This window comes from Hypanus sabinus, chromosome 7 (genome assembly GCF_030144855.1).
Source record: "Hypanus sabinus isolate sHypSab1 chromosome 7, sHypSab1.hap1, whole genome shotgun sequence".
NCBI lineage: Eukaryota > Metazoa > Chordata > Chondrichthyes > Myliobatiformes > Dasyatidae > Hypanus > Hypanus sabinus.
The window spans coordinates 147415403-147438938 of NC_082712.1; the positions used below are offsets into that span (position 1 = coordinate 147415403).

General features: G+C 38.8%; 1 protein-coding gene across 1 annotated transcript in view; it reads left to right on the forward strand.

The window, feature by feature from the left end:
- LOC132397309 (serine/threonine-protein kinase BRSK2) overlaps nt 1-23536 on the forward strand; it is a 967719-nt gene that overhangs the window by 881510 nt on the left and 62673 nt on the right. The window contains exons 17-19 of the mRNA XM_059975930.1: nt 9884-10007; nt 17721-17901; nt 23372-23461. Of these exons, the coding sequence (XP_059831913.1) occupies nt 9884-10007; nt 17721-17901; nt 23372-23461 (395 nt within the window). The remainder of the gene's footprint in view (nt 1-9883; nt 10008-17720; nt 17902-23371; nt 23462-23536) is intronic.

Sequence of the window (23536 nt, forward strand, 5' to 3'; positions counted from 1 at the left end):
TATGTTTAGTGTTTCTGTTTTTGTTTGTGTTCAATAAAAATAAAAAACAGTTAAAAAAATAAATAATTTAGCATTGCGAAGCTGCCATTTGCCTTTGATACGATTGTCATTGGAGAACCTCTGGCTTTGTTTCCTCTTCCTTTTTCCTTTCGGGGAATTACCAAGAATCCACCTCAACTATCTCCTTCAGTGTTCCTTTTATTCCATTGCTTTTCTAATTGTTAGACTTTGACTCCAGTTTACCTGGGACAGATCTCCTCAGTTGTTTGAAGTTATCATCTATTTTTGTTCCCATTTTTTTCTTGTCATTGTTCAGAATTAATCTAAACCTTCTATACTGTGATTGTTATTCCAAATTTGCTCAACCATTTTCATACTTCATCCACTTTGAGTTCAACACTGCAGTTGTTGCTTTTGTTCCTAGCAACTTGGTTCCTTTTGAGAATTATCTGATGTGACTGGACTCATTACTATTTTCATGCTACTTCTGGAGGTTCAGCAAGCAAAAATCTGTTTGGCTGTTTACAACCAACAAGAAAACAAACTAATATTCATTTCAATTTAAACTAGATGATAAAACAGGTTAAATACAACCATAAACACAAGGAAATCTGCAGATGCTGGAAATCCAAAGCAACACACACAAAATGCTGGAGGAGGTATCTCCCTCTTTTCTTCTCAGTCCTGAAGAAGGGTTTCGGCCTGAAACATTGATTGTTTACACTTTTCCATAGATGCTGCCTGACCTGCTGAGTTCCTCCAGCATTTTATGTGTGTTGCTTTAAATACTCAACTATTTTCATTCCTATATCCACTTCCATTCTGATGTGTTAGTCCATGGCCGCCTCTTTTGCCAATATGAAGCTGCTCTCAGGGTGGAGGAGCAATGCCTCATATTTCACCTATTTAGCCTGTTGGCAGGAATTTTGATTTCTCCTCCCAGTGTTTTTTCTCTTTTTCTCTATTTTTCTCCTTTTCCCTTCCCCCTTCTCTTTTCTTCTATTCCCCACTGTGGCCACCTGCCTCTTCTCCTCACCTGCCTATCACCTCCCACTGGTGCCCCTTCTTTTTCCCTTTCACCCATGGTCCACTCTTTTCTCTTATTAGACTCCTTCTTCTCCAGCTCTTTACCTTTCCCTCCCACTTGGCTTCGACTATCACCTTCTAGTTTGTCCTCCTTCCCCTCCCCTCACCTCCCCCCACTCAGCTTCCGGTGAGGATTTCTGGTTAAGATTGTGCCAGCAAAGAATGATTTGTCAGGCAACATCTTCCAGATAGTCAATCATTTCAGTTTTTCTACATCTTCTACCTGTTCTTTTTATCTTAATTTAGTTTTTGAAACTGCTGGAGCCTATGACTTACAGTCTGTAGTTCAATCAAGTGAGCTAGGGCTCTGCTGTCACCAGGAAAACTCCAGGAGAGAAATGTGAGCACAAGCTGCCATGGGAAGAGACTCAGAGACGAGATGAGGGGCCATGATTGACTACATTTCTCACCAATTAAAGCATCGAGGAAGATTGAAACATCAAGGTGTATGTGGAGGAGAGCAAGCAGTGCTCAGAGGGTCCGATGAGTTCAATTCACTTCCGTTGCAGGGGAGGATGGGTTCGAATCACTTCCTTCAGAGGGGCCAATGGGTTTGAATCACTTCCCTCTGAGGGGCTTCTTTTAGTTATATGTTTCTTTTGTATTCTCACCCATTCTTTTTTGGTGCTGATTGGTGGAGTGGAAGTTGGGTGATATGTTAGTTTTTGGCAAAGGAGGGGTTAGGAGGTTTGAGATTGTGAGTTTTACTTATTTTGCTTTTCATGCAGGGGGAATTGATGTTCTTTCTTTCAACTGTTTCAATGGTTTTCTGTATTTTATGGCTATCTAGAGAAGGCACATTTCAGAGATGTATTCTACACACATAATTTGATAACAAAATGAACCTTTGAACCTTTTGAACCTTTCTGGTATCTTCCCCCTTCATTTCCAGTCTTGATGAAGGGTTTCTGCCCAAAACATTGACTATTTATTCATTTCCTGGCCTGCTGAATTCCTCCAACATTTTATGTGTATTGTTCATCATTTTCAGCATCTGCAGAATCTCTAGTGTTTTAAATATTAAGAACCTAATTTAGCTTGTTAATCTAAATTTATTTTATGTTGTACATCTTATTTTTGACATTGTTATGGTCTGTGTACATTTGTCCTTCAACACGATACAACAAATTCTGGTTTCAGGCATTTTATCCTTCCTTTCCAGACCTCATGAGGGATCTCAGCACAATATGTTGACTGTTTATTCTTCTCCAGGGATGCTGCCTGACTTGCTGAGTTCCTCCAACACGTGTGTGTTACCCTGTTTAACAAAAGCAAAGATAAAATGTGTTAAGGATAACCTGCCCCACACTCACAAGATAATGATCTGTTTTAATGAAACTATTCACTGTAATTCTATTCAAACTTGCATCCGATTGTTAATCAAGCCGTCTTGATTAAGGCACAGCATATAAATATTTTAAGATTATTTTCTCTACTGATGTGGAGCAGAAGCTCCCAAAAGAGCCATAATGATTTTATGAGGTGCGTGGATTCTATGCAACTCATAATTTCTGTTCTGAGGGTAACTTACTTTCTAGTCAATACTTAAGTTTTGTTCAGTTCCCCTTTGGTTAGTTGGTAAAGTGAAGTAGACTTTCTTCTTATGGAGCAATTACACTGCAGGAATATGTCCCCTCTAAATTTAATCTCTAATGTGCTTCACATCTTGGCACTGATGCCATTCTAACTGCATTGCAAGGGTCACCAAATATATTCATTATCAAAAACAACAGCAGTGGTGCCCTTTTAATCAGCTTTTTGGCTGCCGATAGAGCAGTAACAGGCTGGAACATTGTAAATGGAAAAGATGAGGTAATGTAATAGTCCACTTTTTAATTTACTCTGATGAGCCCACAGTCAATTTTGGGACTCAGTGAGCCTCACAGTACAATCAGCTTTGTTAATTGACCATTAAAAGCAGAGCGTTTATTACTATGCGGTAGTCATAATACTCTATTGGTGGGTCTTGAAGTTCAGTATATGCAGCTGTTTTCATGATTATCATCAACATTTTTGAGAATTTAAAGATATTCAGGAAATACATATTAACATAATATATCCCAGTGCAGGTTTAACACATTTTAAATCAGGCCATTGTATCTATTTAACAAGGTGAATTAGTTGGGAGTGTATTTGCAGAGAAAGGGAATTCATTATTTTATTCTTCAGTCCATTATTAACTCTGCAAAATTCGCAATCATACAGCTGTCACAAGGTTGGAAATTATCCTTTATCCCTTTCATTCATTGATTATGTGCCATGTCATATGATGTGGATGATCGTGGTCTTTGACCATGATTGATCTTGGCAAATTTTTCCACTGAAATGGTTTGTCATTGCCTTCTTATGGGCAGTGTCTTGACAAGACAGGTGACCGCAGTCATTAACAATACTCTTCAGAGATTGTCTGCCTAACATCATAACCAGGACTTGTGATATACACCAGCCGCTCATACGACCATCCACTGCACATTGCCCATGGGTGACCTGCAGTCTAGCGGATGGAAAGAGCACCTTACTGCTCCTTGGTAGAGACATACCTCCACCCCACCGCCCAAACCTTTATCTACCAATGTTAAAATATAAATTACTTTTAAATCCAAACCTTGTTAAGCCATATTGGAAATCTTTCACAACTCGGAACTGGTTCATGAGAAGTTCAAAACAGAAGATAACTGTGGAGAGGATTTAAGAGAAGTTACTGTACTGAACACTTTGGGGTGGGGGGAAGGGGCAGGGTATGCCTTTAGGCTGGTGGCATTACCACACTTAATGTGATCTTCAGAAAGTTCTGATGAGACCAGGATGGTGTGGGATTTGCTATCAGAGGTTTAGCAGCACTGATTAAGCTTTTCTAAGCAGCACACAAGACAGCTCTTTCTGTCAAGCAAGAACCCAGCACAAAGTGAGTTCAGCCAGTTGAAAATCTTTGGGAAGTTTGGCAGGAAATTGCAAACTCCCTCATTCTCCTACATTTTCATAATTCCTACAAGTTTCTCATATTGGTATGGAACAAAACATTTTTGATGGCTTTTAAATTTATAGCATTAATTCCCACTAATTAAAATTGCATAATTATAACAAAAATATTTTTAACTTTCTTATGATAAATCCAGATTAATAAGTCTTAATCAAAGCATAAAATGATAGGATCAGCTAGGTCATGCTGCAATGTATGGAAAGAGAAACAGGGTTAACCATTTAGGTCGAAGTTGTAGAAGTCAATGGGTTAATGGGAATCATTAGAGGGAGTGAAAATGAGCAGTATTTATGAAATGAGTGGATTAAAGAAGGAGAATACAAAGAAATGCAAAACTTGTGAAATGCAGAGCTGTAACTGTTGCCCAGCAGGTGAACGGAGAGAAAAAAACTGTGAGCCAATTTCACAGAAGGATGATCTACAGCAGAAATGGCCAATTTCCTGAAGTCAAAACAATTTATCTGAAGTTAAATAATTCCATTGCAATGTGCCAAGATGGAAGATGAGGTCCTGTTCCTCAGATTTTGTTGGGCTTCTTTATAACGGAGCAGGAGGCCACAGACAAGGAAGAGAGGAAAAGGTTTGGAGTAGTACAGTTGCAGACAACAGGGAGCTCCAAGATGTCCTGTCCAATTAAAAAAGATGCTCGATAAAACATAGGCATTGCGCTGTCAGAGATATTTGCTCTATTCAATCCATTTCACCCCTTCCTTCTCTGCACTTTAAAACATTATTTAATTGGTATATCAGTGAATTAGTTATTTTATTGCCACGTGCTGAGTTAGAGTGAAAAGATAAAAATCTTGCATAGCATTCACTCAGATTAATTCATTAAAACAGTGCATTAAGATAATACAAGATAAAACAATAACAGAATGCAGAAAAAAGTCTTATGGTTGCAGAGAAGTGCGGTGCAGGTAAAAAAGGTGCAAGGTCATAACAAGGTAAACTGGGAGATTCTGGCCATTCAGAAAAAGTGGGAACTCCCAGTAGCCACCCAGTTCAATTCTACTTCCCGTTCCCATTCCAACATGTTAGTCCATGGCCTCTCCAACCTGATAGCATGAACATCAACTGCACCCACCTCACCATTCCCCATTCTTGTTTCCTTCTCTCACCTTATCTCCTTACCTGCCCATCACCTTCCTCTGGTGTTCCTCCCTATTCCATTTCTTCCATGGTCTTCTGTCCTCTCCTATCAGATACCCCCTTCTCCAGCCCTGTATCTCTTTCACCAATCAACTTCCCAGCTCTTTACTTCACCACATCCCCTTCTCCTGGTTTCACATATCCCTACCACCTTGTACTTCTTCCTCCCCTCTACCACCTTCTTACACTGACTTTCTTTCCAGTCCTGATGAAGGGTCTTGGCCCAAAATGTCAACAGTTTACTTTGGATTTCCAGCATCTGCAGATTTTTTTTGTGTTTGTGGAACTGGGATCGACAGTCCATCTTATTGTATTAGCGAACCATTCAAGAGTTTGATAACAGCACAATAGAAGCTGTCCTTGAGGGTGGATGGTATGTGCTTTCAGGATTTTGTATCTTCTGCCTGAATAGAGTGGGGAGGTGGGGGTGGAAAAGAGGGTGGGGAGGTGGGGGTGGAGAAGAAAAAAGTCCAGGGTGGATGGAGTCTTAAACTATGCTGGTTGCTTTTCGAGGTAGCGAAAAGTATAGACAGAGTCCGTGGAGGAGAGGCTAGTTCCTGTGATGTCCCCTCAAGCCTTCCTCATTCAATATGATCATGGCTGATTCCGACCCAGACCTTATGGATCAGAAAGGTTCAGAGAGATAGGGGCTAAATCTAGACAAACTGGAAGAGTTCAGGAAGGAGCCTTGGTTGGTATAGACAGGTTATGCTAAAGGCTGATTATACTTGTGCGTCACATCTATGCCATAGGTACCATGTACCCTACGCCATAGGGTGACGTGCACCTCCCCAAAAAAGTAACTCACGCATCACGGCGATGCAGACTACAACAACTGTGATTGGTCCGCTTGGTAGCATTGCATTTCCGGTTGCTTCTTCTCCGCCATGTCTGTACACCGATGTGAAATAGATTAATCAAATCGTCAAATCTACCTGCTGACATGTGAAAATGTTTGAAATGCATTTCCTCGTCCATGTCTCTCACGAAGAAACTCAGCACAGGTGCATAGAAACCCCACCACCAACTAGCGTTTTGGCACACACCAAACACATGCTCGCTACGGCATAGAGCTATGCAGAAGTGAAAATCACGACTACGGCGTAGCCTGTACACACAAGCATAAATCAGCCTTTAGAATCCTGTTTCCATGTTGTGCAGTGACTCGTCCTCTTCCACTCCACTTCCACCTTTAATGATCAGCAATTATTCAAACATCTGACCAGGCCTGACATCCACTTCACACCAAATATAAAGGTGAAGTTATCCAAATCCCTGGGAGGTGTGTTTGATTTAATGTCAGGGCAATGATCTTCATTTTGACAGAGATACTGAGTGTTTCCAATTTTTGTTTTGATTTGCTCTGCACTCAAGAATTTTCTCACTAGACCCCCTCAGGTCACCATCCTTCATTCTCTTTTAAGATGTCTTTTTAAACTTACTTTATCGATCAGGCTATAATGATATTTCCTTAGGTGTTCTGGTATCAACATTTTTTGATCGTGCTCCAGTGAAATGCTTTGGGATGTTTTGAAATGCTGTAGATGCTGTTTGAATAAACATTGTTGCTGTTGTTATGAGGTTAGATTCCACCTGATAATGATCTTCCCAATTCATTGACTTTGTTTTTTTCACAAAGACCTTGAATGCCACAATCAACAAATTGTGCATTAATGTCATTTTTATCTCATCTCTTGGAATCATCTCCTTTGCACATCCTCAGTCCAGGGTTGTATTAAGGTCTAGGACTGTGTAATCCTTCTGAAAATGAGCAACACTGGGCAATTACTTGTGAGCAAATGCTGCCTGAAAGCACTATCAATGACTCCTAACTTCACTTTGCTGATCATTGGGAATAGAATAAGAACATAAGAAATGAAAGCAAGAGTGGGCCATCTGGCCCATTGAGCCTGCTCCACCATTCAATAAGATCATGGCCATGGACTCATCTCCACCTACCTGCCTTTTCCCCATAACCCATAATTCACCTACTATGAAAAAATCTATCCAATCTTGTCTTAAATATATTTACTGAGGTAGCCACCGCTGCTTCATTGGGCAGAGAATTACACGGATTCACCACCCTTTGGGAAAAGCAATTCCTCCTCATCTCTGACCTAAATTTACACTCACAAATCTTGAGGCTATGTCCCCTAGTTCTAATCTCACCTAAGAGTGGAAATAATTTTTCTGCTTCTACCTTATCTATCTCTTTCATAATTTTATATGTTTCTATTAGATCTCCACTCATCTTTCTGAATTTCTAGCAAGTAGAGTCCCAGGCGACTCAATCTCTCCATATAGTGCAACACCCTCACCTCTGGAATCGACCTGGTGAATCTCCTCTGCAAAGCCAGTATATCCTTCCTCAAGTAAGGAGGCCAGAACTGCATGCGGTACTCCAGATGTGGTCTCACCAGTGCCCTGTACAGTAGCAGCATAACCTCTCTGCTCTTGAATTCAATCCCTCTAGCAATGAAGGCCAACATTCCATTTGCCTTCTTGATAGCCTGTTGCACCTGCAAACCAGCTTTGTGCAATTCACACACAAACCCTCCCAACTGCTTCCACACAGCAGCATGTTGCAAAGTCAGTGCCTGAACAGTGGCCAGTAAGTGGCCTGATTCAAGTCAAGTCAAGTCAAGTCAAGTCAAGCCAAGTCATTTTTTATTGTCATTTCGACCATAACTGCTGGTATAGTACATAGTAAAAATGAGACAACGTTTTTTCAGGACCATGGTGTTACATGACACAGTACAAAAACTAGACTGAACTACTTAAAAAACAACACAGAGAAAACTACACTAGATACAGACCTACCCAGGACTGCATAAAGTGCACAAAATAGTGCAGGCATTACAATAAATAATAAACAGGACAATAGGACAGTAAGGTGTCAGTCCAGGCTCTGGGTATTGAGGAGTCTGATAGCTTAGGGGAAGAAACTGTTACATAGTCTGGTCGTAAGAGCCCAAATGCTTTGGAGCCTTTTCCCAGACAGCAGGAGGGAGAAGAGATTGTATGAGGGGTGCATGGGGTCCTTCATAATGCTGTTTGCTTTGCGGATGCAGCATGTAGTGTAAACATCCGTGATGGAGGGAAGATACACCCTGATGATCTTCTCAGCTGACCTCACTATCCGCTGCATGGTCTTGCGATCTGAGATGGTGCAATTTCTGAACCAGGCAGAGATGCAGCTGCTCAGGATGCTCTCAATACAACCCCTGTAGAATGTGTTGAGGATGGGGGGTTGGAGATGGACTCTTCTCAGCCTTCGTAGAAAGTAGAGACGCTGCTGGGCTTTCTTTGCTATGGAGCGGGTGTTGAATTTATCCTTCTTGACATATCACCTGGGCAGTTTTCAACTTTGATAGGTAGATGCCAGCATGAGACTTGAAGAGTCACTTGGATGGAGTTTCTTTTAACTTGGAATGTATCTTAAGTACTGCAGCCAGGATGTTTCAGTGGCCTATTTTGTCAGCTATGTTCCTTGGGTTCAACTATTTCTTCTCTTTATAAATTGATGAAACACCAGCCTTTATGAATGTAGACTCCTCATGAGAATGAGTCCCTGGTGAGTTCAAAAAGTATGTGAAACTGGGACCTAGTGAGTTTACAAGTTATATAGAAAGAGAATACTGGTGAGTTTAAAGGAAACACAGAAATACGTTTAAAGCAAATAAGTAAGATGGGGCTCTGGTAAGTCAGGTACTGAATTGTTGGGATTTCAAAACAATGGGTAACTTCAAATTTTATTTTCATGCTTTCACCTTGGCCTTAGCTGACTTTGAGTTGAAGGTGTTAAATGGAGTCTCTTCCTGTTAACTGTTTCATTATGTACCAACATTCATGGCTGGGCATGGTCGGACAGCAGAGATCTCAACTAATTCATTGGTTATGAGACTGTTTAGCTCTCTTTATTGCTACACTGTTGTTCATTGTTTGGTAGTCTTGTATTTTGGCTTTCCTGAGTTGGCACATTGTTCCACATTTCTAATTGAACCATTGATTTAATAGTAGTGGAAATATAAAAGTGAAGAAATGTATTGTCTTTCGAGATACATGGTTGCAGTTTTAGAATGGTCCTGTTGCTGATGACTCACAATAACTGATAGAGCTGCATCTTAAATACCTTGATATAAGTTGAATGGTTAGCAAATGTAAATTAATTCCAAATTGTTGTAAGCAGGAAAAAAATTACTTCAGATTACATGATGCAGATGACTCACTGCACAAAAGACTGAATAAAATGCAGCAGTTAACAAATCTGTCCTATAGTTGCCCAGGTATAGGTGGTATTTATGCAATCTTTTAGTATCATGTTCTTGAAACGTGGATCTAGTATTTTCTTGACAATAATTCCTCACATCCATGCATGAGGACAGGTTTCACTGTTTGGCTAGTTCCATGGGAAATCCTTTTGATAACACGATAGGTTTGACAAATTCTGATCTGACACATTAACACATTTATTGAGGAACTGTTAAAAGCTGACAGTTCTTCCTTTACTTGTCCACCAGCTTATAGCATGATTAGTTAACCCAAGTTCTCTTCAATCAAATGTGCACTGTGGTAGACCATGTGAAATAATGAGTAATGGTGACTTGTTGAGTGGTTTGAAAATGTTTCGGAAGTTGATGATAAAAATATTTGTTTCTAATTATTTAGACTTGCCAAAAAATCATGGTTTGGTAACTTCATCAATCTGGACAAAGAAGAACAGATATTTGTGGTGATCAAGGACAAGCCATTGAGTTCCATTAAGGCAGACATTGTCCATGCATTTCTTTCAGTAAGTAATAATTTTTGTTGAATATATAAGGGAAATTCTAAGATTTTCATCATTGCTGCCAATTAAGTGGATGCTGTCTTGATGACCTTCAAAATGTTTTTACATTCATTAATAAATATAGTAACACGAAGTTCAGCTACTTTGGCTAGAATATGTGAAAAATTATTTTCTAATGACAAAGCCCTTATTAATTGGTAACTTCTCACCTGCAATCTGACTTGAAGAGTTTTGTACCCACAGCACAAAACTGTTCAATTGATGTGAAATGATGTGAGCATGTTCCACGACCTCCCATGGTGCATGGGTTCATTACCCTGTATACATAATTAAGAAGAATCATTAAATGGATGTCTAGAATCTTTTATCGAGAGGAGGAGTTACAATAACGATGTGTTCACATTCTAACATCTATGTCAAGCAAGTATCTTGTTAACTTCATAAAATTTTCAAAGAACTGGGATAAATGCCACTACAACAACAGAGCAGAATACAAAAGATATTCTTACCATTTCAATGAATTATTATTTTGGCCTTCAGGAAGAAGTGTTCATGTGTGAGATACAGTGATTTTTTTTTGTATCTTTGATAACAAGTTAGCAACAGATGTGAGTATCATGCCAGAATTTTCATGGTATTTCACACAAGCCGTACACAAGCCCTTTAAATCAAGAAATGGAACTTGGTAACATAAATGTAAAGAAGTTTTAAAAGGTGATGATAATAACATTGGGTTACATCAATTATAATCTTGCAGATCTCTTGAATCTGGGATTATTATTTTAGATTGAAATATTGCAAGTTATATAAAAACAAAAAAACGCTGTTGGAAGGCACCAACAAAATCCTCCAAAACCAAAGTCGCTGCCCTCTCCCAGGGTGATATCCACAGCATTGAAGCTCTGATCATGCTCAACCAGCTTCATTAGAAGGTGGCGGGAGGCAGATGTGAGGTTGGGAATCCTTCTATTTGCACGTCAGATTGGAGACTCCTGAAGTAGGGTCTCCACTCCATCAGAGCAGTGGCTTCGGAGAGGACAGAGATAACACAAAGGTGTTCTCAGAACCTCCTTTAAAGAGGTAGCATTCTCGCTGCTTTATGCCTACCACTGAGCCGAACTCACCTTAACCAGTAGACAAGCATCTAGAAAGGTAACAAGTACTTTGTTTCCCCAATAGGAGTGTAGACCAGGTGCATGCAACTTACTCATCTATCTAATCAAGCTCTGCTTGTCTCTCTTGTAGCCCCAGTGGTGGGTCTTGCACTGGCCTCAGAAACACAGAACCAGAGGAGAGGTATTTTCAATGCCAAGTGACAACTTGTGGATAAGAAGAAGATAAAATCTGTGCATTATGGGGCACACATGTATAAGAGTGTTGGCTGATTTGAGCATCACAGTATGCACATCAACAGAACTACACTTTGACAATCTGAGCTTCCGAGTACTAATGGGTTAAACAGCAAGTTGTCTCTAGGGCAGTCTTCACTACCTCTGATCTTCTTTCAACTTTTGGCTTGGTGAATAGTAGCCTGGGGCTGCTTCTAGTCTCTCCAAACAAAAAGGGAATCATTAGTTATCCCAGAGAGACCAAGCATTAAAAACAGTGGCCAGAAGGAGTACGTCAGGAAAAGCACAAGCCACCTGGCTTAAAATCCTGTCATGCCTCTCACCTAGCCGCACCCATTAGCAATCTCTTCCCGTCTCCTTTCCCAGCAAGTTCTTGTTCCTGCCCTACCCTGCCTGAGATTCCCCACTTTATCCTCTCTACCTTTACCCACTTCATTTATTATCATTTAACTATACACGGGTATATAATGTGTATAGAAACAAGACAATGTTTCTCTGAACTAGGATGTTAAGCACAGTAGTACACATAACACACGATACCTTATGAAGGTAAGGAAAAAACTACAGATGAATCACACATAGATAGCAAACTAAAGTGCATTAATATTAAATATTGTACTGGAACAGATTAACTAGTGACACATCGAATATGATGCTGCAGGGAGTTCAGAAGCCCGATGGCCTGGGGGAAGAAACTGTTTCTCATCCTGACCATATTTGTTTTTATGCATTGGAGTCTCCTGCTTGATGATAGGAAGCCCAAGAGGATGCTGGATGGATGGGTGGGATCTTTAATAATACTAAGGGCCCTGCATAGGCAGCGCTTCTAATAAATGTCCTCAATGGATGGTAGGGAGACCCCTATGATCCTCACAGCTGTTCTCAAAGTCCTTTGTAGGGACTTCTGGTCTAATGCTTGACTACTCCCATACCAGATGGAGATGCAACTTGTCAGGACACTGTCAGTGGTGTTCCTGTATTCCCTTTCCCATCAGCCTTTCTATCCCCTCTACCTTGTTTGACCTCTTTTCATACTTCCCTCATATTTCCCCATTCACCTTTATCTCCCATTTTCTATCTCCTACCCAATTCCTATTTGTCCTTTCACTCCATGTCACCAGTGAAGCATCTTCTCCACCCAGAATCAGAATCAGGTTTATTATCACTAACATATGTCGTGAAATTTGTTTTCTGGTAGCAGTGCACTGCAACGACATTTTTTAAAATATCTCTATGCAGTATGTTGTAACAAAAATAAATAAACTAGCTTTATTTGACACATTTAGTGAAATCTATCATCTTCATCAAATTAAATCAGTGAGGATTGTGCTACAAACGTCACACCTCTGGCACTGACAGTATGCAGAGTAGTTACTAAATCTAATGCTAACCATACGTCTTTGGAATATGGAAGGAAACTGGAGCACCCAGAGGAAATCCCTTATAGGCTTCTTACAAACAGCGATGGAAAACAACCCTGATCGATGAATGCTGGCTCTGTAAAGCAATGGCACTGATACATTATAAAGAGAAAAAACGTAGTAAGGTAGTGTTCATGGGTTCATAGACCATTCAGAAATCTGATTGCAGAGGGGTAGAAACTGTTCCTAAAACATTGAGTGTGGGTCTTGAGGCTCCTGCTCCTCTTCCTTGATGGTAATAATGAGAAGAGGGCATGTCCCCGATAATGCTGATCCTTAATGAAAAACAGCATCTTTATGAGGCACTGCCTCTTAAAAGTCACCAACTTTCCCCAACGATGTCACTGTGTGGTATGAATAAGTGCCTAGCACACCCATTAAATCTCGAATGAATTGGGTATTATCGTGCGCAGCTCATCAATGAGATACGTGTAGCAGGTCTTTTATGGTCAAAAATGAATTCAAATTAAAAAGCAAATTTGTTTAAAAATCTGTCTACATTTGTAAATTTTTAAAGCATTAATCTTAATCAAAAATGGGGAAAATAGACTTTTTAACTTTGTTACATTCTTAATGAAGGAAGCTTCCCCCATTCAATTGGATGAGTCAAATAAGAATTGAGTCTGCCTTAAGCTCCCTATCATTTTGAGTTACTTCTGGCTCAACACTGAGAATATTGAGGGAGAAGAAGGTCAGAGGCACTGCCGGTTACACTAAAATACGGAATCTGAATTCATTTGCTTTGCAGTTACCCGGCAATTTCAAGCTGATGAGCTCTGAATATCATCAGTGTGATAGAAGAGGCAACATTTGTTACAGGCACCTTCCTTGCCATACTTTTCATTCTGGAAAGGTACAAAGAAGTCATCTGTCTTCTCCAAGAAGGCAGGAATGTCTTTAAATCCTTCTATACAATCTTGAAACGTTTTAAAACAAGATGTTGTTACTTCAATTCTGCTCTTTTTTAATATGTGTTTGAAGCAGTGTCCTTATACATTACTAGAGGTTACCTTGACTAACTTTCTATAGTGCTTCTATTGGCTCCCATTATTAATGCTTGTTAAACTTCATAAAAAGAGAGCAATGATAAGAAATGTTGCCATGAATAATGACCACTTCCTGGATCTGGAGGTCACAGTTTTCAGAAAATATTATTTTAAATTGATTATACACGAATGCAGATGACTTCACATCAGGGAGTTCTCTGAATAAATTTTCCAATTCATGCCTCAAGTCCAAACTTAACATACTTCTCCTGCTTAACAATTTGTTGGTGTCATTTACCTACAGTGGGACAGGATGATTAAGACCTTGTGAATGTTTTAAACTTGTGCTGTTGAGGGGAACTGAGAAGCTGGCACTCAATATAATCAGGGCCATTGTTTTTCATTCTCTTGCACAAGCTCTGCCTTGGTGACAGAGAAGTGCCATTTTAAAATCTGAATGCCTAGAAATTCCAGACAGTCAAATTCTCTAACTTCTATCAATGTGATTATTAAGATGCTTTGCTTTCTTGAATCATTATTATGAAGCTCAGGAGCTGTCAATCACTGTGTGACCCAGGAGACAATAACACAGCCAATCTCTGCCAGGATGCAAATTGGGTTCCCTGGCGGAGTTTATCTATACAATTGTAATGAGCACAATGTAAATGCAGTTGATGCTCTAAATTTGGCAACATTCAACGTTGGATCTTTCATGATGCCAAGGAGACTTGTTTCTCTAAGTGCAAGATCTAGCAATAAAGGCATGAAGTTGGTCTTTGGCAGAAGCATGATACAGGGAATGAAGAGTCAACTGCCTGTTTGACAGCTGAGGAGTGACACAAGGACCATCACTTAAAATCATCATTAAGAGAAAAAAGAGGATTCAAATTGTGCAGCAGTTGTTTGAAAATGTGATGCTTATCAACAGGATGTGGCTAAAACTGAAATAATGGCAACTTTTAGGGAAGAATTTGATAAGTGATTAAGGTTGGGAATTTAATATTTATGTAATATTTGAGTAATCTTGTAAACAGATTGTTTAATTAAGCACTCTTGTTCATTCAAAAATTCTTTATGGGTTATATGCACATATAAATATCTGAATTGGATATATCATCACTCTCGCTTAAAGTAAACATGAAGCTAGGTTCATAATTCAGACAGCCATATCTTCCTTTGAATTAGTTTAATGTTTTAAAGTTACAAACTATAACATTGGTGACAAGGTATTTGTAAAATGAAACTGAGATGGCTACTGACTTGTTGAAGCACAGCAAGACATTTGAACTAAATAAAATGCAGCAAGGAATGGCAAGTAAAAAACACAGCCCAGTACACACAGAGGCATTCATGGTTTAAGAAAATGTACACCATCTGTTCTTCAGAAGGAAAGACGTGATTGAGTTTTTTTTTAAAGTCAGAAAACAGAAAAATTCAGGGGTTCATAAACAATGAATATTGGGTGATAATAATCATTTTTAAATGAGCAGAAATGGCTGGCTACATCAGAAAGACTGGCATGTTTGATTCCACAAGGCTTATGTATTGTGAGCAAATTGAACAGTATTTTGAAGCAAATGAAATAGCCAGTGAGAATCAAGTACTAATTTTGCTGACGGTTTTAAGGCATACAGTTTGCACTGAAGTTCAACTGCTCCAACCAAACTATCTGAAATGAGCTTTGCTGATATTGTGAAAGTGATGCAGGAACATTTAGAACTGAAGCCATTGTTGATTGCAGAACACTTTAGGTTTCATAAGTGGAATCAAAAAGAAGAGGAATCCATTTTGATGTACATGGCTGAATTGAAGAGATTGTCTGAGCATTGTCAGTTCGGTAATGGTCTTAAATGTTGCACTGACAGAATGTTTAGTTGGTGGAATTTCACAAGAAAACATTCTAAAATGGCTCCTAACTGAAGCACAACTTATATTTAAAAGAGCAGTTGTAATAGCTGTATCAACAGAAACATTGAATTGCAATCAGGAATACAAAGAGTATATCAGACAGGCAAAAATAAGTGGACTGCACAGAGAAGAGAAAAAGTTACAATGTCAAGTTGCAGTTTCAAAAAGAGCACTAATCTGCATGCTGTTGATGTAAAATCTAATAATGATGAGAGTGACAGAAGATTAGGTAGCCTTCAGATTTACAGTGTGAACATTAACAATAGACAAGCAATATGGCTTCTTGCAGCAGTGAACAGCAAATGAATTAAAATGGAAATGGAGACTGGTTCAGCTGTTTCAGTCATTCCACAAAATGAGTTTGAATGACAGTTCAAAGATAATAAACTGAATCTAGCAGATATCCAACTAAGCACTTGCTGGAAAAAAGGTAATTCCTGTTGGAATGACATAAGTGACTGAAATACAATAACCAACAAGCCACATGGAGATTTTATGTGATAAAAAAAACAGGAGGAACAGCATTGTGGGGACATGATTGGCTGAGACAACTACAACTTGATTGGAGATCCATCCACTAGTTGCATGCCACATTCCTTGAGAGAGTCAATTGAAACCAAATTTTATAATTTACTGGATGATGCCACAACTAACTGTTGTACACCATGAACCATTGCCAATAGAGGGCAAACAGGTGTTGGTACCAACCTCTGTGCCTCTGGTTAGAAAGCAACCTTGCTCAGAGGAATCGTGAAAATGGTCCAACTACAACAGTTGCCAGAAGAAAGTTCAAAGAGCTTCAGGAAAGTTGCAAGCATTAGGCTTTTCTGAGTATAAAGAACCAGAACCTACGCTGTGTCCATTAAGGTTTTGCATGAACTTCAAGTGGGAGACAAAAACTATTTCTAAAAGTAGATGCAAAGACCAAAGCCCAGCTGGATGACTGGAAGAGCAAAACGATAGGAGTCAATGGAGATATGAAAACATGGGATTTGTCAGATGATGTTGCAGATGAGGAAAGCAAGAGGAGAATCAGATTGTAAGGGGAGCAATAGAAGGATTAATAAGAGAATACTCCAGTGAAATAAATGCACCTTGCCAAGACCAAGATGTACAAAATAGAAGAAGAAGAAAGGTGGAAACCACTTCCCGCAGTCTCTGAGTCAACTGCTACAACCACCATGGAAGAGACCCCTAAATCTGAGGTTGTTTCACAGCCACAAATCTCACCTGTCAAGCAAGATCTACCTTGTCAGGAAAGATGTTACCCAACTAGAGTAAGAAATCCTTCACAATGATTAAATCTTTAGGCCTGAATAGCTCAATTTAACTTTACTAATCTGTGGATGCTTGCATATAGTAGCTGCATTATATAATATATTGTGCATGTCGTTGAGATGCATTCTCTATTAAATCAGAGTTTACTGCTAAACAGGGAGAAGTACTGTGTGTCTAATATTTCAGTAATATTTGAGCAATCTTATAAATGTATTGTTTAAGCATTCATTTCAATAGTTAAAGGTTATATGTATCAATACATGAATTACATAAGTCATCACACTACCATGTGATATGTGTGCACCTCGTTTAAAGTAAACACGAAGTTATACTCCCATTTTAGACTCCCATGTCTTCTTTGAATTAGTTTAATGATTTGAAAAAACAGACCATAATAACTGACACATAGAAAGATAGAGAGGAAGAAGGAGTAGTGAGGTATTTTTGTGTGTCTGTGGGAAAGGCATGCTATGGACAAGAAAGATCAAAAGATGTCCTCCTGTTCTCAAAATTTAATTTGTGCTATGAAAATAATAGGAGAAAAGGTCTAAAAATAGAATAGAATTCAGCTAAGAGACGCTTAAGAAGTCATTCAAGCATATTCACTTTTACAGCTACATAATATTCTGAAAGTGATTGCTGGTTGTCTGCTTTGCCATTGGAAAAACATTGTTTAAAAGAATTTAAAAATTAAGATATGGAGTGATAACGCTTAAAGAATTTCAAGCCTATTTCTGTTATTAATTAATGCCGTGTTCATTTCCTGAATTGCAGATCCCCAGCCTAAGTCACAGTGTCATGTCTCAGACAAGTTTCCGAGCAGAGTACAAGTCCACTGGGGGACCAGCTGTGTTTCAGAAGCCGGTTAAATTCCAGGTGGACATCACTTACACAGAAGGCAGTGAGGCACGGAAGGAGAATGGGATTTATTCAGTCACCTTCACGCTGCTGTCAGGTAACAGCTACAAGAAGGGTAATGGGACTAGCTGTAACCTTATTAATGACAGGAAGGGAAGTAGGAGGGCCATTTGAACACATTCTGATTATCTCTGGAACCTCTACATAATGTTTCATTTCTGAGTAATATTGCATTCTGTGTCTCTTTAGGTCATCAATGATATATTATTGCAGACACTGGAACAGATGGGATATGCATATTGTATTCAAGAGGGGAAAGAAAACTTAGTGGGTAGATAACAGCTTTGAAGGAATTCCACAGATTAAACATAAAACTGAATTCTAACGCATTCTAAAAATTAAATATTGATTTTTTTCATTTCTCTGAATGCTTCATCCAAGAAATATAATTATAAAAAGAAATATCTTAAGCTTATTTTCACAATATCACAGTTAAGCCTTTTTTAGCTCTTAATAGATTGTCTGCCCTGTCTTTTAAATTACTCAAGTCATTTTGTGTAATATGACAGTCCGAATCAAATTATGGCTGTAATGCAGTGCATTTTACCTAATTTGTCATTAAGAGTTGAAAAAAAGATAAGTTACCTCTTCCCAAATTTAAGGACGGAATGTTTCTTTTTTGAAATATATTATAAATATACTGTAGAATACAATTGTATTCTGAAATTATTGGCCGTTTATAGAAATAGTCTGGAACAGTGATACAAATTCATTATCGTCACTGGCAGATTGATCCTGACCTCTTGAAGCCATGCTATTTTTTTGTATCTTATTTGTATTAGAGAAAGTGTATTAAAATACTATTCAGTTAAATTTTAGTTTATATTCATTATGTAGCGCTGTTAGCATTACAAATAGAAATAACTGCTTCAAAATTACAACATGCGCAGGTGTTTTCCCTGTTGTAATCTGTAGAGGTGTGACTGAATAAGTGCAAAAGTTCTGATTTTCCTATGAGTTTAAAACAGAATATGCTCAGAACATGGAGCCGGTCAGGTGGCATCTGTGGAAAGAGAAGCCAGGTTAACATTAAAAGTCAGAACTGAATTTTGCCTGTCCTGCTGAGTTTCTAACATTTTCTACTTTTGTTTCAGATTTTCGGCATCTATACCTTTCTTGATCTTAACCTTGAAGTTTTTGATAGTAGTTCAATTTTTCTTGGATTATTCCAGTAGAATAACAATATATGTGACCAGAAACAGAGGCAAATTGACGTAACCAGCACGTAAATTAATAATTGTGTCATCAATGGCCATGAGGAAAACAGTGCACTGAAACAAGCAAAAGGCCACTTACATGTAACACTGATAAATAATCCTGTTGATTTGGACAGAACTTGGTTAAATTTGAATTGAGAATCATAGAAGGAATTATGTTATACTTCCAAAAAGAAAGCAATCCCCCCCCCCCACCCATGTTCCCATGTTTACTGTAACGCTATTAGCAAATAAAGGTTCAAGTTTGTGGGGGAGGGTGAAGGGAGGAGCCACAGTAAACAACTTGCTTTCAATACCAATTTAGTACAATTTAAGATATAAAATTTGTGAATAATTAATGGAATGCCAATTTCCATTGACTTTATTTGTTTGTTGAGGTACAGCACAGCACAGGCCCTTCCAGCACTCTGAGCCACAGCACCCAGCAATCCCCAGATTTAATCCTAGCCTAATCGCAGGATGGTTTACAACTACCAATTAACCTACATCTTGGGATTGTGGGAGGAAACCGAAGCATCCAGAGAAACCCACGTAGTCGCAGAGAGAATGTACAAACTCCTTACAGACGGCGACAGGAATTGAACCCAGGTTGCTGGTACCGTAAAGCATTGTGCTAACCACTATGCTACCCTGCCATTCCAGCACAGGTTTGTCCCAAAGGTATTCTTCTAGTGATTTGATGGTTGATTGAATAATTTCCATATTAATATCAGCATTGTTTTTTAAAAAATTAATATCTAGTGAAATTACAATAAAATATAGTAACATCACAGTTAGCATGACACTATTCCAGCTCATAGTGTCAGAGTTCATTCCAGTGCCATCTGTAAGGAGCTTGTACATTCTCCCCGTGACTACATGGATTTCCTCCAGGTGCTCAGATTTCCTCCCACAGTCCAAGAATATATTGGTTAGAGGGCTAATTGGTTATCGCAAATTGTCTTGTGTTAAATAGGTGGGTTGCTGGGTGGCGTGGTTTGCTGGGCCGGAAAAGCCTGTTCTGCACTGTATCTCTAGATAAATAAACAAACAAGCAAATGAATAAATAAATAAATAAATAAATAACTATTTTGATTATATTTGTTTTAAAGGGATACATTTAAATATATTTTGACATTGCTAGGTGGGTACTCCAATTGGTCTCCCTTTTTAATCATTGACATAGAAGCCACATTTTGCCAGGGTAATATGTTCAGTAAAGCGTATTCCCAAATTGATCTTCATTTTGCATAATGCAACAGCCATGCTGACCCCTGTCTTCATTCTGAGTCAAAGGTGGCAGTACAAAACGCTTCTTAAAAGAATTTCTATTTTAAGAACCTTCGACAACAAAAAACCTTTGACCTGACTGCATTCAAAATGACAGTTGATTTAAGCTCCTCCAACACAGCAGCTTGGTGATTGGTGAAGAGAGGATAGTGAATTGTAAAATCAGATTTACAGCACTATAAAGGACTCTGCAGGTAATCATTAGTGTGTGACAGCCTTTCATTAAAGTGGCACTAACTTCACTCCTGGGAAAGAGGAAGTAACATTCACTTGCAAAAGATATGTTTGTGCTAAATGACTCATGATGCAATTTGTGTCATTGCACCTTAGTTTTAAGTTAACAGAGTAAGAAAGTTCCCAAATATTTCAGGGTTACATTATTAGTTAGTAACCAAAGGGATGGAGCAATCAATGGTCACCAATAACCTGAAGAGACAGAGGTTTTAAATTTCAGCCCTCTCTAACATTACTTTAAAGAAGAGGACTGGAATATGTTATCCTCCAGATTTCATTAGAAAGCTGCTAGTATTGGGGAGGAAACGTGCAAAAATAGGGAAAGATCATACAGTCTAGAAGAAACTCACTAGTACATTTCTGCTCAACATGGAATCTCATGGCTGGTGAGAAGATCTGTCATGGAGTTAACATCATTGTGTCAGGAAGCATTAAAACAGGCCCATTGACACAAGTGGTCCATGCCAACCAAGATGCCTAAGTTAGTCTCATTTGCCAAGTTTGGCCCATATCCCTCCAAACCTTTCCAAGTACCTACCTGTCCAAGTACTTTTTAAAATATCGTTAATGTATTTGCTTCAACCACGTCTTCTGTCAGCTCATTCAATATATGGACTACTCTCGGGGTAAAAGAAAGTTGCTCCTTGGACTCCTATTAAATCTTAACCCTGTTACCATAAAACCATGGCCTCTAGTTCTTGATTCTCTGATCGTGGAAAAAGCATTTATCCTATTCATGAACCTCACTAAGATCACTCCTCCCTTACCTACATTCAACCTCTATCCATAACTCAGTCACTCAGTCCAAGCCACATGCTGGTTAATTTCCTCTGCATCCTCTCCAGCTTAATGGCATATTTCTGACAGTAGAGTGACTAAAACTGAACACAATATCCTAAACACAGCCTTGCCACCATCTTGTATAATTGCAATGTGACATCTCAACTTCAATGCTCAATGCCCTGACTTATAGTTTACCAAAAGCCACCTTCACCACCCTGTCTACCTGTGACACCACTTTCATGGAATTGTTATACTTTTAAAAATAACTTAATTGGGTTCTTCTAAATCCCTGAAATTGGCTTGGCTTTGCAGAAACCCATTTCTATTTTCCACAAATAAAAATTTGATGACATTGCTAGCTCATTAGCATTTTTCTAGTTAATTAACATTATCCTGACCAATATTTACAGGCCCCTATCTCCTATCTGGGCAACATCCCCAGTAGCAACAGAGCAAGACTCCTGTGCTTAAGTTTTGTGGAAGTGACCATTTTAACTCTCCATACCTCAGGGCTGTGTGTACCTCTCCCCACCAACACATTTAGTACAGCAATAGCTGCATTATCTACCACCATTTCATTTTCAAATTTAAATATTAATGTATTTGCATCAGCAACGGGAGAGGAATGGGCTATGGCTTTAGTTAACTCCATAAAACAAGGAAGAACTTGTTCTATTGAAATACATTATTATTTATGTCAGGAGAATGAGTTTCATGATTATTGGTGTGTAACCACTGATGTCTCAGATTCCTGTTGGTGATCTGTGGTTTACTTGCTATTTTGTTATTACTGCCACCAATTCTAAGATTCTTCTTACAGCCTGAGAAGCAGGACAGTGTGCCCACTAACATATCCACAACTGCAATCTCACCGGTTCTGTTATTGACCAAAAATACTCTCAGTTTCTGAGCGACCATGTTGTGTCCAGAGGACTGCTGAAGGAGCTGCAAAAGCATACCCGTAGAAAGGAATTGGATTTTAAGTAGCAGTCAGGATTAGATTCAAGATCCCCTGACATCAAATTACAAGGATGTCATGGAGAAAATGTAACATGATATTGCTGGGACTTGTATACCTGGGTTATGGGGTTAAGTTGTTCAGGACTTTATTCCCTGGAGCAAGGAGAATGAGAGGCGATTTGATAAAGCTGTACAGAATTATTAGGGGTATAGATGAGGTAAATGCAAGTAAGCTTCTTCCATTGAGGATGGTTGAGATTTGAACTAGATGTCATAGGTTAAGGGTGAACAATGAAATGTTTAAGGAAAGCCTGAGGAATTAGCTTCTTGACTCAGAGAATGGAAGGAGTAACCTGCAGAAGAGTTGGATGTGGGTTCGATTTCAACTTTGAAGACAAATTTGGATAGGTACATATGGATGGGAGGTTTATGGCCCATTTGCAGGTCAATGGGACTAGGCAGAGGACTAGATTGCTTGAAGTGCCTATTTCTGTGCTCTAGTTCTCTATCAATCTAGCCTGCAATTCATTTGTCCAGAGTTATGTTTAGTATTTTGTGAGGAACCTCTATTAAAAGCCGCCTATCTCTCCACAAGCAATTTGCATTCAGTTGCTTCCCAGAAACACCTATAGGTGTCATTCATTCTTTTAGAAATATTATAACAAAAACATTTGTTAAAGATTCAGAAATAGGATCACATAAGGTAGAACAAAAAAAAATCCAGGGAGAAGATAAGGAAAATACAATTGAGTCCAAAACTGTGAGCTAATGTTTGCCACATTTTTCTGGAAAAAGCTTCACATAGCAATAGTGGCACACAATCATTGTTTTAATTTCTGTGTGATAAAATAATAAAACAGAAATAAAGTTATTTAGGTTAATAATTAGAGTAATTTTCTGAGATTTAGGATGTGGTCAGGCTGAAAAGAATGTAAATTATGCATTGTCTCTGATGCTCTGTGTCCATTCAGCTGAGCATGCTATGCCTACAATGAGCATGCAGCAATCGTTCCTTTTATCTTTAATTCTCTGCTTCAATTCTAGGTCCAAGTCGTCGGTTCAAAAGAGTGGTGGAAACAATTCAGGTCCAGTTGTTAAGTACACATGACCAGCCTTCTGTGCAACAATTGTCTGGTAAATATTAAGTTTTCTTGAAAAATGGATAATGTGCTAAATTGTTGCTATGTTATATGGTTTTAAAGACAATTC